The following is a 16,581-nucleotide window of genomic DNA, read 5'->3' on the forward strand; positions in this document are numbered from 1 at the left end:
CAATATCGTTATCGCGAAAATTGGGAAAATAAATGAAACATTTAAAAAGTCCTTGAACTTGAAAGGACATAATTTTTTTCTGTGTATAATAATCGAAAGTTCCTTTAAAAAATATTAAAATATGAAATGCTCTAAAATTACACGAAATTTTTTTCATAAAAAAGTGTAATGTTTGTAAATTAATATACATACCATAAATAATTGAATGTCCTAAAATATTAATTGGGGTTTTTTTTGGAAAAAAATTAACTTTTTAATTGTCTTAATTAAAAATTTAATTCGAGAGTACCGAAGAAACCTATTAATTGTATATTCAAGTTATATTTATTTTAATTATTTCTGTGATTGATACAAAACATTATTAAAATAATTATTAATTGTCTGTTTAACTCAATGGATGAAGGTCTTCTTTGTCCGAGACACAAACCACGAATTTATCTTACGCATTTATTTTCACTTCCTCTACATTCATTATAACAATCTTTAGCAAAAACAACCTTTTAAATTTCAAGACAACCATGTCATAAATATCAAATTTTATATAAGAATTTCTATGACATGCTTATTGACATGAGTTTGTGTTACATTCATATTTAACATTTGCACATCTCTTTATTTTCCCCAGTACTATTTGTCCCTAATGCAAATTGTGTGTTAACAAGACATTTTTGAAATAATGTGTGCATTTTTTTGTTCTAACATCAACAATTTGGCATTACGCAAATGTTTAGAAACTGGAGTAGTACCTATCTACTACAAGGATCTACAAGACCCTTGTGGTTACTCAATTTCGTTTATTTTTTTATTTTTTGAATAGAAGTTCAGCACGTGTAAATGCTATACAATCCATGAGGGCAATAATAACGAAGTCCTTTTTTTGCATCTGGAAAGGATTATGGCTTCAAACATTATTCTATAAGGCTGTAATGTTGTAGAGCGGCTGTGTGTGTGCAATTTCAATAAATTTGCTCAAAACAAGTATGTCTCATATATAGCAATTTAGGAGAGGCAAATGTTTAGTCTCTTGCAACACTTGTATGTTATTGGGAATATAATTAAGAGACACACACATACACAATGATATTAGGAGCAAACTTAGGCAAATGCATTTGCTTTACATTTCTATACAAACAAAGAAAGATGTAAATACATCGAAAGGTATTTACATCTAAAAGCAATGGTGAAATTCTTCTTGGTTTGTTTTTTTTTGCTTGTTAATCAGAGAGTCTCTGTTGTTTTGGCAAATACTCTTGTAGGTCTCTTGTTTTTCTTTTACAGAATAGTTTGCAATGAACCCCATCATTGGTGTAACACCACCATAGTTGCTGAAACTTGTCTTCTCATGTCCACATTAATTTATTTAGTACACTTTGGATATTAGTGAGTGCTCCTAAAATACCACAAGTGCTAATCTTTCAAACCAGCTAACCAGACAACTAACCAACCAATCAAGAAATGAAAAAACACCACATACGCTCTTTGTCACTCATTCATTTACTCACTCTCACACTCGGAGGTAGCATTCAAAATTACACTTTGAAGAAATAAATACATGACAATATATCACAACAAAAGCAATGCGGCAATGCAGCTATTGCGTATTAGACCAGGAATGGGCAATAATTTTGGCACCAGAAATTAAAAAGAAAGATTACGAACAGATACTATAGCTGGTACAAGTACAAAAATTAAAAATTCAAGACGTCGCCTTTTTTGAATTTTTTTTTAAATTCGAATATACGACATTTGAAGTTTCTCAAAATCAAATCGACTAACAAACTGTTTTCAACAAAAAAAAATCTCCAAAATTTTTTCAATTGGAATCTTTATTGATTTTTGAAAACGAATTCAATTAGAAAACTTATTGATTCACTTAACTTTTCAATCAAAACAAAAATAATTCCCACAGATTAAGAGAACCCATTAATTTTTTATTGCACGATTCATTTTTAACACAATTAACAATTAATTTTTTAATTCAAGTTGAAGATTGATATAATTTCCAATGATTGTAATAGCTTCAATTAATTCGTAATTAAAGAATCTACAGGTGTCTGTATTTTGGTCCATTCCCATATAATGGGAATATTATCACCTCCTAAAGCAAAATGTTACTTTTGGCTGGGGAAAATTTTTTGTGGGGATTTGTTTTTTCGAAATCGGTTCAGTATAATAAAACAGGTTTACATGAAATTCTTTTTATTTTTAAAAAAGAAGCGCAGCGAATAATAAATTTTTCAAAATATTCCTGAATTTTATAGAAATAATTAATTATATAATTAAAATTTTGACAACAATTTCTAAAGAAATAAAATTTTGAAATTTTTCGATAGAAATAAAATTTTTTAAAAAAATTTTCCATAGAAATAAAATTTTGACAAAATTTTCTATAGAAATAAAATTTTGACAAAATTTTCTATAGAAATAAAATTTTGAAAAATTTTTCTATAGAAATACAATTTTGACAAAATTTTCTATAGAATAAAATTTGGACAAATATTCTATAGAAATAAAATTTCGACAAAAATTTTCTATAGAAATAAAATTTTGGCAAAATTTTTCTGTATAAATAAAATTTTGGCAAAAATTTTCATTGGAAATAAAATTTTTACACAAAATTTTCTATAGAAATAAAATTTTGACAAATTTTTCTATAGAAATACAATTTTGCCAAATTTTTCTATAGAAATAAAATTTTGACAAAATGAAATAAATAGAAATAAAATTTTGACAGAAATTTCTATAGAAATAAAATTTTGGCAAAAATTTTCTATAGAAATAAAATTTTGTATAGAAATAAAAAGAATCTACAGGTGTCTGTATTTTGGTCCATTCCCATATAATGGGAATATTATCACCTCCTAAAGCAAAATGTTACTTTTGGCTGGGGAAAATTTTTTGTGGGGATTTGTTTTTTCGAAATCGGTTCAGTATAATAAAACAGGTTTACATGAAATTCTTTTTATTTTTAAAAAAGAAGCGCAGCGAATAATAAATTTTCCAAAATATTCCTGAATTTTATAGAAATAATTAATTATATAATTAAAATTTTGACAACAATTTCTAAAGAAATAAAATTTTGAAATTTTTCGATAGAAATAAAATTTTTACAAAATTTTCCATAGAAATAAAATTTTGACAAAATTTTCTATAGAAATAAAATTTTGACAAAATTTTCTATAGAAATAAAATTTGACAAAATTTTCTATAGAAATAAAATTTTGACAAAATTTTCTATAGAAATAAAATTTTGACAACATTTTCTATAGAAATAAAATTTTGAAAATTTTTTCTATAGAAATACAATTTTGACAAAATTTTCTATAGAATAAAATTTGGACAAATATTCTATAGAAATAAAATTTTGACAAAAATTTTCTATAGAAATAAAATTTTGGCAAAATTTTTCTGTATAAATAAAATTTTGGCAAAAGTTTTCTATGGAAATAAAATGTTTACACAAAATTTTCTATAGAAATAAAATTTTGACAAATTTTTCTATAGAAATACAATTTTGCCAAATTTTTCTATAGAAATACAATTTTGACAAAATGTTCTATAGAAATAAAATTTTGACAGAAATTTCTATAGAAATAAAATTTTGGCAAAAATTTTCTATAGAAATAAAATTTTGTATAGAAATAAAATGTTGACAACATTTTTCTATAGAAATAAGATTTTGACAAAATTTTCTATAGAAATAAAATTTTGATAAAATTTTTTATAGAAATAAGATTTTGACAAAATTTTCTAGAAATAAAATTTTGACAAAATTTTCTATAGAAATAAAATTTTGACAAAATTTTCTATAGAAATACAATTTTGACAAAATTTTCTATAGACATAACATTGTGGCAAAAATTTTTTATAGAAATAAAATTTTGACAAAATTTTCTATAGAAATAAAATTTTGGCAAAAATTTTCTATAGAAATAAATTTTTGAGAAAATTTTATATAGAAATAAAATTTTGACAAAATTTTCTATAGAAATAAAATTTTGACAAAATTTTCTATAGAAATAAAATTTTGACAAATTTCTAAAGAAATAAAATGTTGGCAAATTTTTCTATAGAAATAAAATTTTGACAAAATTTTCTATAGAAATAAAATTTGGACAAAATTTTCTATAGAAATAAAATTTTGGAAAAAATTTTCTATAGAAATAAAATTTTGTATAGAAATAAAATGTTGACATTTTTCTATAGAAATAAGATTTTGACAACATTTTCTATAGAAATAAGATTTTGACAAAATTTTCTATAGAAATAAAGTTTTGACAAAATTTTTTATAGAAATAAGATTTTGACAAAATTTTCTAGAAATAAAGTTTTGACAAAATTTTCTATAGAAATAAACTTTTGACAAAATTTTCTATGGAAATAAAAGTTTGAAAAAAATTTCTATAGAAATAAAATTTTGAAAAAATTTTCTATAGAAATAAAATTTTGAAAAAATTTTCTATAGAAACAATATTTTGACAAAATTTTCTATAGAAATAAAATGTTGACAAAATTTTCTATAGAAATAAAATTTTGAGAAAAAATTCTATAGAAACAAAATTTTCTATAGAAATAAAACTGTTAAAAAATTTCTATAAAACCAAAATTTCGACATAAATTTTCTGTAGAAATAAAATTTTTACAATTTTTTTTAGAGAAATAAATTTTTGACAAATTTTTCTATATAAATAAAATTTTCGAAAAAATTTTCTATAGAAATATAATTTCGACAAAATTTTCTATAGAAATAAAATTTTTACAAAATTTTCTATAGAAATAAAATTTTGAGAAAAATTTCTATGGAAATTTTGCATGAATTTTCTGTAGAAATAAAATTTTGACAAAATTTTCTATAATATTTTGATAAAATTTTCTATAGAAATAAAATTTTCTAATGAAAAAAGTTTTCACAAATTTTTCTATAGAAATAAAATTTTGACAAAATTTTCTATAGAAATACAATTTTGACAAAATTTTCTATAGAAATAAAATTTGGCAAAATTTTTTTTATAGAAATAACAATAAACAATAAATCGAGTTTCCACTAAACCGTTGTGGCACCGTGGTGCAATGGTTAGAATACCCGCCTTGCATACACAAGGTTGTGGGTTCGATTCCTGCTTCGACCTAACACCAAAAAGTATTTCAGCGGTGGATTATCCCACCTCAGTAATGCTGGTGATATTTCGGAGGGTTTCAGAGCTTCTCTAAGTGCTTTCACGTCAATGTGGAATGCCGTTCGGACTCGGCTATAAAAAGGAGGTCCCTTTTCATTGAGTTTAACATGGAATCGGGCAACACTCAGTGATAAGAGAGAAGTTCACCAATGTGGTATCACAATTGGCTGAATATTCAAAGTGAGCTTGATAGATCGGGTTGCCACCTAACCTAACCAAACCTATTGTGGTGTACGCATCTTCTCCTTTTCTTCCTTCTTTCCTGTGCCTTCGATGTATAATTGGGAGTCGTTGTACAATTTTGACAAAAATTTTTTTAGAAATAAAATTTTGACAACATTTTCTAAAGAAATAAAATTTTGACAAAATTTTCTATAGAAATGAAATTTCACTTGAATTCTTTGAAGTTTATCACTTGTATTGCAATGTAGTAAATGTGAGTTTGTACAAACAGATGGTCACCCTAAACTAGCCTAGACTATTAAGCCTCTCACTGTTCATATTCATAGAGCTTAACAGAATTATAAGCCAATTGCTACAATGACCTAAAGTTTGGTCCTTTCTGCTTTAATTGCTAAAGACATTTTGGCATAACACAAGCAGGCAGATGTAGCAATTTTTTAATTTCAATTCACTTCTACAATTAATTGGGTACCTTTGAGTACTGAAGACTATGATGAAGCGCTGCAGCAGCAATTTAGTTTAGTTGGCATGTCGGTCGTTTTTCTTCTTGTGCGTTTTGTGAAACCAAGACATTCGAGGACGGCGGCGACCGCTATATCGGATTTATAGTTTATAGAGGGAATAATAATAATGATGATGATGATGGTGATGGGACCGGCTAATGTTAGGTGCTTCTGATTACGTTGATGAGAGTTCTTCTTCATCGTCGTGTTAGTGGTTCATGGTATAGTTCTTTGCAATGTAAAGAGATTGGCATTTGTTTTGTAATGTACGCGTGGTTTTCTTAAAATAAGAAAACAATTATTTTTAGTGGTGTCGACGAGTATTTGTAATGTTGTTTTTTTTTTGTTTTTGGTATTTTCATTTGGTTGTCTTCTCGATTAGCCGAATGTTTTTGTTTTTCAACATCTAGAGTATCATTGGTGTATTTGAATAGTTTTTTTTTTGTAGTTTTCTTTTCTTGTCCTCTCACTTTTTATTTCGCCAGTTGTTTTTGGTATTTTATTTTTTTTTCTAGCGTTGGTTATTTTTTTTACTATTCAGTTGCGCTCTGTGAAAAGCAATTTTCAATTAAATTCGAACACCTTTTTAGCAAATTTGCTTTTGGTGCGCTTGAAACGCTGTGTTGGTCGGACGACGTTATAATTGGCATTTCGTTGCGGCCGAGGTTTGTTTATCCCCAATTAGTCGTTTATTTAAATCACAACGACGCTCTGGTATTTTGTTGCACTTTTTCATGTGCCTAATGCCTGTGTGTTCCGGTGTAAATTTCTATCAGAGAGCAAAAGAATCTTATCTAAGTGTGAAATAAAAACCTTAAGTGCAAAAAACAAAAACGAAAAAAAAATCTTAAGAATATTTGTAATTAAACAAAGCAAACAAGATTTAAATAAATATTAATTAATAGTTTACATTTACTAAACAAAAAATAAAAACGTGCTGCATTATATCTCTTCTCTTCCGTATCCCCTTCGATCAGTTAAACAAACTAGTCGGCAATCTGAGTAATTCAAAGAATTCTTTGACAAATATTAAAAAGATGAAAAGTGTTTGTGTCAGGCCGTCCAACAATAATAACAATAATAATAATACTCATGAATATTCACCACCTCCGCCTCCTTCGTCACCTTCATCGTCGGTGAGTAAATGAACGAAAGAGTAATTGGAGGGTTTTGCCTATAATAAACGCGTATAGTGGGTGGTTAGCCTATCAATTTGTATATGGAGTGTGTGTATGTGATATGTGTGTGCAATGGGTCCGTTATAAATGCCTACTATTTATTTACCTCGTTGGTTTATGGCATACGCGTGTGTATGGTGGATAAACCTAAACTAAGTTTTTCGTTTAACTTTAATTTCGTTAACTTTAATTTCGAAGTTTTCCGTTTCGGTTAAAGATTTTAGTGGTGAAAATATTTCAAGGACTTTAAATTAACTTTAAATCTGCATTTTATATAGTTCATGAAATCTCAATTATCGGAGTCTTTATTTTCTCTTTGACATTAACTAGGTGATTCATAGCAAAACAAAAACTGAAACTCAATTTCAAGATGTCCATATGTGTGTATGCATTGGTGTAAAATAGAGCTATTATAAATAGCGTGTTCACACTCGAAAAACAGTGAACCCACAATGAAGGACAAATTTTGGTTATATTTAGAAAATTTTAAACTGTTTAACGACAACGACGCAGCGACGATTAAGCGCCGATATCACAAAAATAACTAAATATTTTTCGATAAATTGAAGAAAATTTATTAGACACAATTAATACTTTTTTTCAATTGTTGAAAAAAATTTCGTAGTTCGAAGGAACAAATTGGAGTTCAAAATTGTAAAACGTCTTTAGCACCATTTGTGGTAAAAGTTACAAAGTTTTAGAAATAGAAATAACATTTTTACAAAATTTTCTATAGAAATAAAATTTTGATAAAATTTTCTATAGAAATAAAATTTTGAAAAAATTTTCTATATAAATACAATTTTGACAAAGTTTTCTATAGAAATAAAATTTTGACAAGATTTTCTATAGAAATAAAATTTTTACAAAATATTCTATAGAAATAAAATTTTAACAAAATTTTCTATAGAAATAAAATTTTGACAAAATTTTCTATAGAAATAAAATTTCGATAAAATTTTCTATATAAATAAAATTTTGACAAAGTTTTCTATAGAATTAAAATTTTGACAAAATTTTCTATTGAAATTAAAGCTTCACAAAATTTTCTATAGAAATTAAAGCTTCACAAAATTTTCTATAGAAATAAAATTTTTACAAAATGTTCTATAGTAATTAAATTTTGACAAAATTTTCTATAGAAATAAAATTTTTACAAAATGTTCTATAGTAACTAAATTTTGACAAAATTTTCTATAGCAATAAAATTTTGACAAAATTTCCTATAGCAATAAAATTTTGACAAAATTTTCAATAGAAAAAAAATTGACAACATTTTCTATAGAAATAAAATTTTGACAAATATTTCTATAGAAATAAAATTTTGACAACATTTTCTATAGAAATAAAACTTTGACAAAATTTTCTATGGAAATAAAATTTTGACAAAATTTTCTATAGAAACAAAAGTTTGCAAAATAAGATGTGTGATTGTTTTTTGGTCAAATTTTCTCTAAACTTTGGTAGATTATTTTTAGCTCGAGTAGCAAACGTGGTGGAATGGCCATCATAGGCGTCCAAATACCCTTGCGGTGATCGGCGTGCCACTAATTTAGAAACTATTCCATTTAATTGACCACAATCACCACTAATTATAAGAAATTGGATTTTTTAACATGTAATACTGAAAAATAATATATTAACAATGAAAAGATTACTCCACATGAATGCAGTATTTACACACAGAGTTGGTTTTAATTGCAACATTATTTAAATTTTAATATTTCCTGTAGACAACTAAACTGCAGAAGAAATAGGTTTTACTTTGCAAAATTTAATTTGCATACATATTTAGAAAAAAATATTCTCATCACTTCAACACCTACAACATCCAACTTACTACCCGCACTCCCAATCCTAACATTCTTCTCATCGTTCCGTTATGCAAGAGATAATCTTATTATCTGTGGTTTTACTCACTATCTTATCAATGATCTCCTAATCTCTCTCAAACTTTTATCTAATGCCAGCATAAATACACAATCAACAACCACTCTCACTGAATCGACAACTACAATAGCATCATATTTGCATTCATATGCAGTGGTGCCAACTGTTTTGGGCTGAAAATCGTCAATTTTAAAAATATTTTTCGTCAAAATCGTCAATTCATCCCAAAGAATTCGTCAAAAAATCGTCACTCATAAAACAGTTGAAAAAAAAAAGATTTAGGAACAAAATAAAAATTTTATTCAAACATCTGAGGCATCCATATATTGTATACACAATAAAGCTGTTATTAAAAAGGGGTTTATTCATTTTAGTTACATGAATAATGCCATTTAAATCTCTAAGTAAGTCATATAGTTTCCAGTTTTTTAAACGACGATTAATTGAAATAAATTTTTAATTATTTTAAATTAATATATCTGATTGTGACCATATGTACTACATTGTTTAACAAAATTTTCTTGATAGAAAAATTTCCTATTCTCCAAGCGAATTTAAATCCTTATTACTTGCTCATGTATAATTTTTTTTATTATTACTATTATCGGTAATGAATAAATAAATAAATTGAATTTAACTAAACTGGCTTCATAGCAATCAAAATTATTTCGCTTTATAGACAAAAGAATACCTTGCAATGTTTAAGTTTCAAAGGGATTTCGAATTTTAGGTTTATTTATATTGATTGCTTTGAAATTTCTTTCTACATTGGAGACGGCTGGGAGCAAGCTACATATAAATTGTCATATTATTGAGATCCAAAATAACATGTTTACATTACAACTTATGAAAATCGTCAACTTATAACTACATCTCTTTGAAAAATCGTCAAAAACCCTTAAAAGGAAACACTTGAGTCGAGCATTTTAAAAAATCGTCATCTCATAACTAAGTTGTTTAAAATCGTCGTCAAATCGTCAGAGGCCAAATTTACCATCAAAAATCGTCAAAATGACGAAAAATCGTCAGAGTTGGCACCCCTGTTCATATGTAAATTGCTTCATATAAAATTAAAACAAAATTTGAATTCGAAAAAGTAGAATTGTGGTAGGTCTATTAATACTATCATATGGCCAATGCTCTTCCATGTTCTTGATTGTCCATATTTCCCATCTACTATCCAAGAATAGTTTGAAAATTTCCTAACCATCCGGTAAATTTATTTCATTGTGTTAGTAGCCTAATATATAGTTTGGTGAAATTTAATATCTTTTCCTCAGTGGTGGTAAAAAATTGGCAATCACTGGTGTTGTTGTTGTTGTTGTTGCTAGCCTTCAGGAACTTTTATTCTCACAAAATGCTCCAACCAGCTCTTCAATTAAAATTTTGACACGATGTTGTTGGAAAAACTTTTATATCACTTTTGCTGTTGTTTTTGTTATTATCGTTCCTATTTTATTGGCAAGGATTAAGCTACAACACACACGGAATATGGCATGACCAAGGCAAAGTTTTCTAAACGTTACAATTACCAGACAATATAGAATTTTGTGACTTTTTTGGTTTTCTTTTTCTTTTTCTGTTTTTTTTTTGCTAATGTAAACGTGTATAAATGTGAATGGGTTATTTTGAACTCTCTTGCCTGGCTAGTAAAATGTTATTTTATAAAAAGCCCTTTGAGCCAGCTCAGGATATCCTTAAAGTATCAAAAGATTACTTTGAAGAAAATTGCATATCCTGTGACAATACCACCATCTCAGTTTGTATATAGAGAAAGTAGCCAACAAATTGTTTACTGTAACAATAGAAGAAGCCAAGAGGTGAATTAAGGTTTAATGTTATCACGAGAAAATTGTGTGATATAAGTTTTCTTTATATTGCGAATTTGTTGGAGTAAATTTAGAAGAAGATAAGGTGTGGGGTTAGGTTATAGAGGCAATTGCACAAATTTCCAATTTTAATTAAAATTTTTTTCTCGAACATATTCTTGTTTTTGTTTGCATGAAAAATACATTTAAAAACATTTAAAATCAAAAAATAACATATCGTTGCATTCCATCCCCATTAGTTTTCGGAGGCTTCAATGGGCCCTAATCTCATATACCGTACATTTTGGATCTGAGAAAAAAATAGTTCTTTAAATATTTAACAATTGGACAAAAAATTTTAGTCTTTGTCATGTCAATTGGGTTCAATTCTCATTTTGAATTAGCACGTTGATGTAATTTAATGTACGTTTAAATTCATTTTTGATGCTTTTTGAATCCGATTGGAATTTGATTGTAACTGTAATACAATATTTAGATCAGTTTTTTGAGAATGAAATAGAATCCCCCCAAACTAAAAAAACGTTAAAGTAAACATTAAATTTAAAATTTAAAAATAAATTAAATTATTATCACACACAATTTCATGGACATACTGCCAGTATTGTGTTAAATATGGCCACATAGGTAGGTGTACGAAACCAATCGCCTGTAATTACATTTTCCGGTAAATGAAAATATCCATAAGCCTAACATGAAGCCGAAAATGTACTCCCAAAACTGTCAGATAATTTATCCATACGCATAAGTGAGTCTGCATGCAACTGAAATTATTAATAGGCTCTCCAAACTCCACCACAAATCCCCATTTGCAATTAATGGAGAAGTAATCTCATTTGATTCATTTTGATCCCACTTAATTTCTTGCGTAGCAAAACAAACCATGACACTCATTCTCTTATTTGAGTTCCCATTTTTGTGCTTACCGTTGAGTTACAGAGAGACCGACACACAGAGACAGACGGATGGAGGGACAATGCTTTGTTGTGTATGAGTTCGTATTCACCGTAAGAGGGTGTAGGTGCAATTAACACTGATGAAATGATAGCGATGTCGATTAAAAGACTATTACCAAGTACATGTGACATTGATTACACCGTATTCTTGGCGTTTTAATGGCCAGGCGATTAGTGATTCACCCAATTGGGTGTTTCATGCTCTTTGTTTTTTTTTCTCCATTTGCCTGCCTTCTCTCTGTGTCACAGTGGTGTTGCCATTGTTTTTGTCGTCATTTCATTTTATCGGACACATTATGTGACACAAAAGTCTCAGAGCGAAGAATCGATTTGTGTGGGAGAGTGAGGGAAAGAAAGAGAGCGAGCGAGTGAGGTATGAGAGGGGTTAACTAACTAAATGGTATGCCTTTTGATTCGTTAAATTCTTTTAGATTTAAATAAACTGTCAATCAATGCCGGGCATATATAAAGTTAGTTATTCAATGTATTTGCGCATTTTTTGTGAAGCATTTATACATCATTTAAATGTAAATTTCATTGTAATTGTCCGTGTGTGATTTTTTTTGCTTCTATATATAAAAAATGGCTACATGGTTTACTGAGTTCAATGAGATGATAATGTAGAACGAAATAATTACGTCTATGAATTTAATACGACTGTATTCAATAGTTGAATGGTTGGTTTATATTCCTTAAAATTAATTAATAAAGAAAAGTAAAAAAAGTAACGGCGAAAAATACTATTTATTTTCACTCGATAATGCGAACTCCTTAAAGAAAAAATATATATGAAATTTCTTAATTTTTTTCAATAAAGGTTTATATACCAAAAAAAGGTTTCTTTAAAAATCTTTGCAATGTTTTCTAAAAAATCTTTGCAATTTTTTCTAAAAAAAATCTGCAATTTTTTCTAAAAAAAATCTTTGATCAATTTCTCCAGAAAAAAATCACTGCTACATTGTCTCCGTGGTGCAATGGCTAGAATGCCTGCCTTGCACCCAAAGGGTCATGGATCCAATCCCAGTTGCGAACAAAAACTTTTTCGGCGGTGGATTATCCCCTTAAATCTAAAACTGTTTTAAAGCTTCTCTAAGTGGTTTCACCGCAATGTGGAACTTGAGTATAAATAGGAGGTCCCTTGCTATTGAGCTAAACATAGAATTGTGTAGCACTCACAATGGACTGAATACTTTGAGTATTCAGTGGCAGCCTGAATTATCAAGCTGCCACTTTTCTCGAAAGGAAACAAATTCACTTATAAATGTTCTCTAAAAATTTATTTTCGATTTTAACGGCTAAACTCGAACTTAATACCCACCATAAAGTAAAAATTCTATGAGATTCTCAATGAAAAACCAAAAATGAAATTTTCTTAAAATTTGTATTCTGTGAAATTTTTCTAATAAAAAATTCCCTAAACTAATGTCTCAAAAACAAAAAAAAATCATTGAAATTTTCTCTAGAACAAAATTCTCAAAGAACAAAAGATCATAATGAAATTTTCTTTAAATAATTTTCTAAGTATCTTTTTCCAAAAAAAAAGTGTTTCTATTAATTAAAAATATCTTTGAAATTTGTTGCAAAAAAATTCTTTGAAAATTTTTTAAAGGAAAAAAATATGTGTAAATATTTTATTAGTTCTTAAAAAAAATCTACTTATACTACATTGTCGCTAAAGACAAAATTTTCTCAAATAAAAAAAACACACACATAATAATAACAAAAATTCTCAATTAAATGTTTTTCTTTGAAAATTTTTAAAAAATAAAGTAAATAAATAAATAAATGAATAAAAATTTTTTGAAATTATGTATAAAAAATTCCTGGAAATTGTCTCTTAAAAAATATATAAATTTTCCTCTAAACCAAACAATTTTTCAAGAATATTATCTAAAAAATCTATTCTTCCTCTAAAGACAATTGTTTCTGCACTTGTCTCTAAAAACAAAATTTTTTGAAATCTATGAAATTTTCTCAAAAAAAGAAATTTTCTTAAAATTTTTTCCTGCGAAAGTTTTCAAAAAACAAATCTTAAAAAATCGTTGAAATTTTCTCTAAAACAAAATTCTTAACGAACAAAAAATTATGAAATTTTCTTAAAATACATTGCCTCTAAAGACAAAATTTTAATAACAAAAATTAAAAAAAAAAAAAACAAAAATAGATTTTAGCAGCTAAACTCGAATTTTAAAGTAATAAAACCTTTAAAGAAACAAAACTTATACAATTTTCTCATAAAAATTCAAAAAAATAAAATTTCCAAAATTTATTTTTCAAAAAATGTTTTCTAAAAAAATCTTTGAAATTTTCTCTAAAGGGGGAAACTTTTGTTAAAATTGTTACTTTTGAAAAAAAAAAATAAGTGTTACATTCTCACGAAAGGAAAACAATGTTTGAAATTCTACTTTTAAAAAATTCTATAAAATTTCCTCAATGAGAATTTTTTTTTTTTTTTTGCGAAAAAAATGTCTCAAAAAATTTGTTGAAATTGTCTCTAAAAATCTCAAAGAACAACAAACTATGCAAAAAAAAAAAATAGTGCTACATTCTCTCGAAAGGAAAAATTCTTTGAAATTCTACTTTTAAAAAATTCTATGAAATTTTCTCAATGAGAAAAAAAGGGTTTTTTTGCGAAAAAAATGTCTCAAAAAATTTGTTGAAATTGTCTCTAACAAATCTCAAAGAACAACAAACTATGTAATTTTCTTCAAATAATTTACTACACAGAAAAAAATTTCGCGAAAATTTTTCCAATTAAAATTTTAATTTAGTTTTAAAAAATATTCCATTAAAAATTTAATTGATTCAAAAAATTTTTTAATTGAAAGAAAAATCAATAACAAAAATTAATAGTATCAATTAATTTTTGAATTGCATCAATTATTTTTTTAATTGACCTTCAATTAATTTTTTAAATTGATACTATCATTTCTGTGATTGAAGACATTTCAATTAAAAAATTAATTGGATCAATTAATATCGTGATTGAATCAGAAAAAAAGTTTTGTGTGTATGCATTTTTTCTAAAAACAAATTTGTTTTTGTATTAAATTTTTAAAAATACTTTGAAATTTATTACAAAAATAATCTTTGAAATTTTCTCTAAAGGTAACATTCCTTAAAAAATTTTATTTTAACATTTAATTTCTTTTACTACAATTTCTTTATATGCAAAAGACAAATAGAAATTTTCTCAAAAAAAAAAAAAAAAAAAACAAAATTCAACATCAACAAAAAAATTTCCAATGAAAAAGAAAAACAAATTATTTTTTTTTTTCTTAGCAAATTTTGAACAAATAAATTAAAAAAATATATATATTTTAATATTGTCTAAAAAAAATCTTGCGACATTTTCTCTAGAAAATCTATAAAATTTTCTAAACCGAAATCTTCTCAAGAAAAAGGAAACATTCCTTAAAAAATTTTATTTTAACATTTAATTTCTTTTACAACAATTAACAATTAAATTTTAATTGAGTTTTAAAAAATATTCCATTAAAAATTTAATTGCTTCAAAAAATTTTTTAATTGAAAGAAAAATTAATAATATCAATTAATTTTTCAATTGCATCAATTAATTTTTTAATTGACCTTCAATTATTTTTTTTTAAATTGATACTATAATTTCTGTAATTGAAGATATTTCAATTAAAAAATTAATTGGATCAATTAATTTCGTGATTGAATCAGAAAAAAAAGTTTTGTGTGTATGCATTTTTTCTAAAAACAAATTTGTTTTTGTACTAAATTTTTAAAAAATCTTTGAAATTTATTACAAAAATAATCTTTGAAATTTTACTTAAAAAATTTTATTTTAATATTTAATTTCTTTTACTACAATTTCTATATATGCAAAATACAAATTGAAATTTTCTCAAAAAAAAAAAAACAAAAACAAAATCCAACATCAACAAAAAAAATTTCCAATGAAAAAGAAAAACAAATTAATTTTTTTTCTTAGCAAATTTTGAACAAATAAATTAAAAAAAAAAATATATTTTAATATTGTCTAAAAAATCTTGGAAATTTTCTAAACCGAGATCTTCTCAAGAAAAAGACAACAGTTTTTGTATACCATTAAAAAAAAATCTTTGAAATTTTTTATAAAAAAAAAAAATTCATTGAAATTTTCTTTAAAAATTCTATTATATTATTTAATTTCTTCTACTAAAATTTCTTTAAAGACAAAATTCTAATTAAAACTTTCTCAAAAAAAAAAAAAAAACATAATATAATATAACAAAAAACAATTCCAATGAAACAACAAAAATTATTTGTTTTTTTCGTTTTTTTTTTTTTTTTTTGAAATTCTCCAACAAATAAAATGTTCTTTAATAAAAAATATAAAAAATCCATGAAAAATGTATCTAGAAAAATTTTCAAAACTAAAATTTTATTTAAAGAATTTTGTCTAAAAATATCTATGTTAACCTCTAAAGACAAACTTCTTCGAGAAAATTTCTTAATTTATCTTAACAAAATATTCCCATTATTGACTACTCAATTATTGTCCATCTTTGAAGCGGAAAACCTAATATTTGACATCATTATGGTAGGCATAACATTTCCTCATATCCCATTTTCCTGGCGTCTCAATACCCAAGGAGATGCAATTCAAGTCGCTTTTGAAAACTCTGCATTTCTTGTCAAAGGAAATTATTACGGTTTTTTTTCCTACTATATGGCAAATTTATCATTGAGAGTTGCTGAACATTTTCTATCTGTCTGGTCTATTTTATCCTGCTACCTTTGAATAACTATGGTGGTCCGTACGTACAAAGGACTCGAACACACATTTTTCTATTTGAAGTCATTAAAAGCCGGCATGCGGATCCATCTATCCATTCATGGATTCATTCATAGACTTT

At 25.9% G+C, this 16,581-nt stretch overlaps 1 protein-coding gene across 5 annotated transcripts in view; it reads left to right on the forward strand.

Annotated features, from left to right (window-relative positions):
- Adar (Adenosine deaminase acting on RNA) overlaps positions 1 to 16,581 on the forward strand; it is a 379,994-nt gene that overhangs the window by 36,199 nt on the left and 327,214 nt on the right. Inside the window, exon 1 of one of the 5 annotated variants that reach the window (XM_075302727.1) lies at positions 6,485 to 6,999. The exons of 3 other annotated variants lie outside the window; for them this stretch is intronic. In XM_075302727.1, the coding sequence (XP_075158842.1) occupies positions 6,901 to 6,999 (99 nt within the window). In that variant the 5' untranslated portion in view covers positions 6,485 to 6,900. Of the gene's footprint in view, positions 1 to 6,484; positions 7,000 to 16,581 lie in introns of those variants that run through there. One more of the 5 variants, XM_075302732.1, reaches the window with a different exon arrangement.

This window comes from Haematobia irritans, chromosome 3, assembly GCF_050003625.1.
Source record: "Haematobia irritans isolate KBUSLIRL chromosome 3, ASM5000362v1, whole genome shotgun sequence".
Lineage (NCBI taxonomy): Eukaryota > Metazoa > Arthropoda > Insecta > Diptera > Muscidae > Haematobia > Haematobia irritans.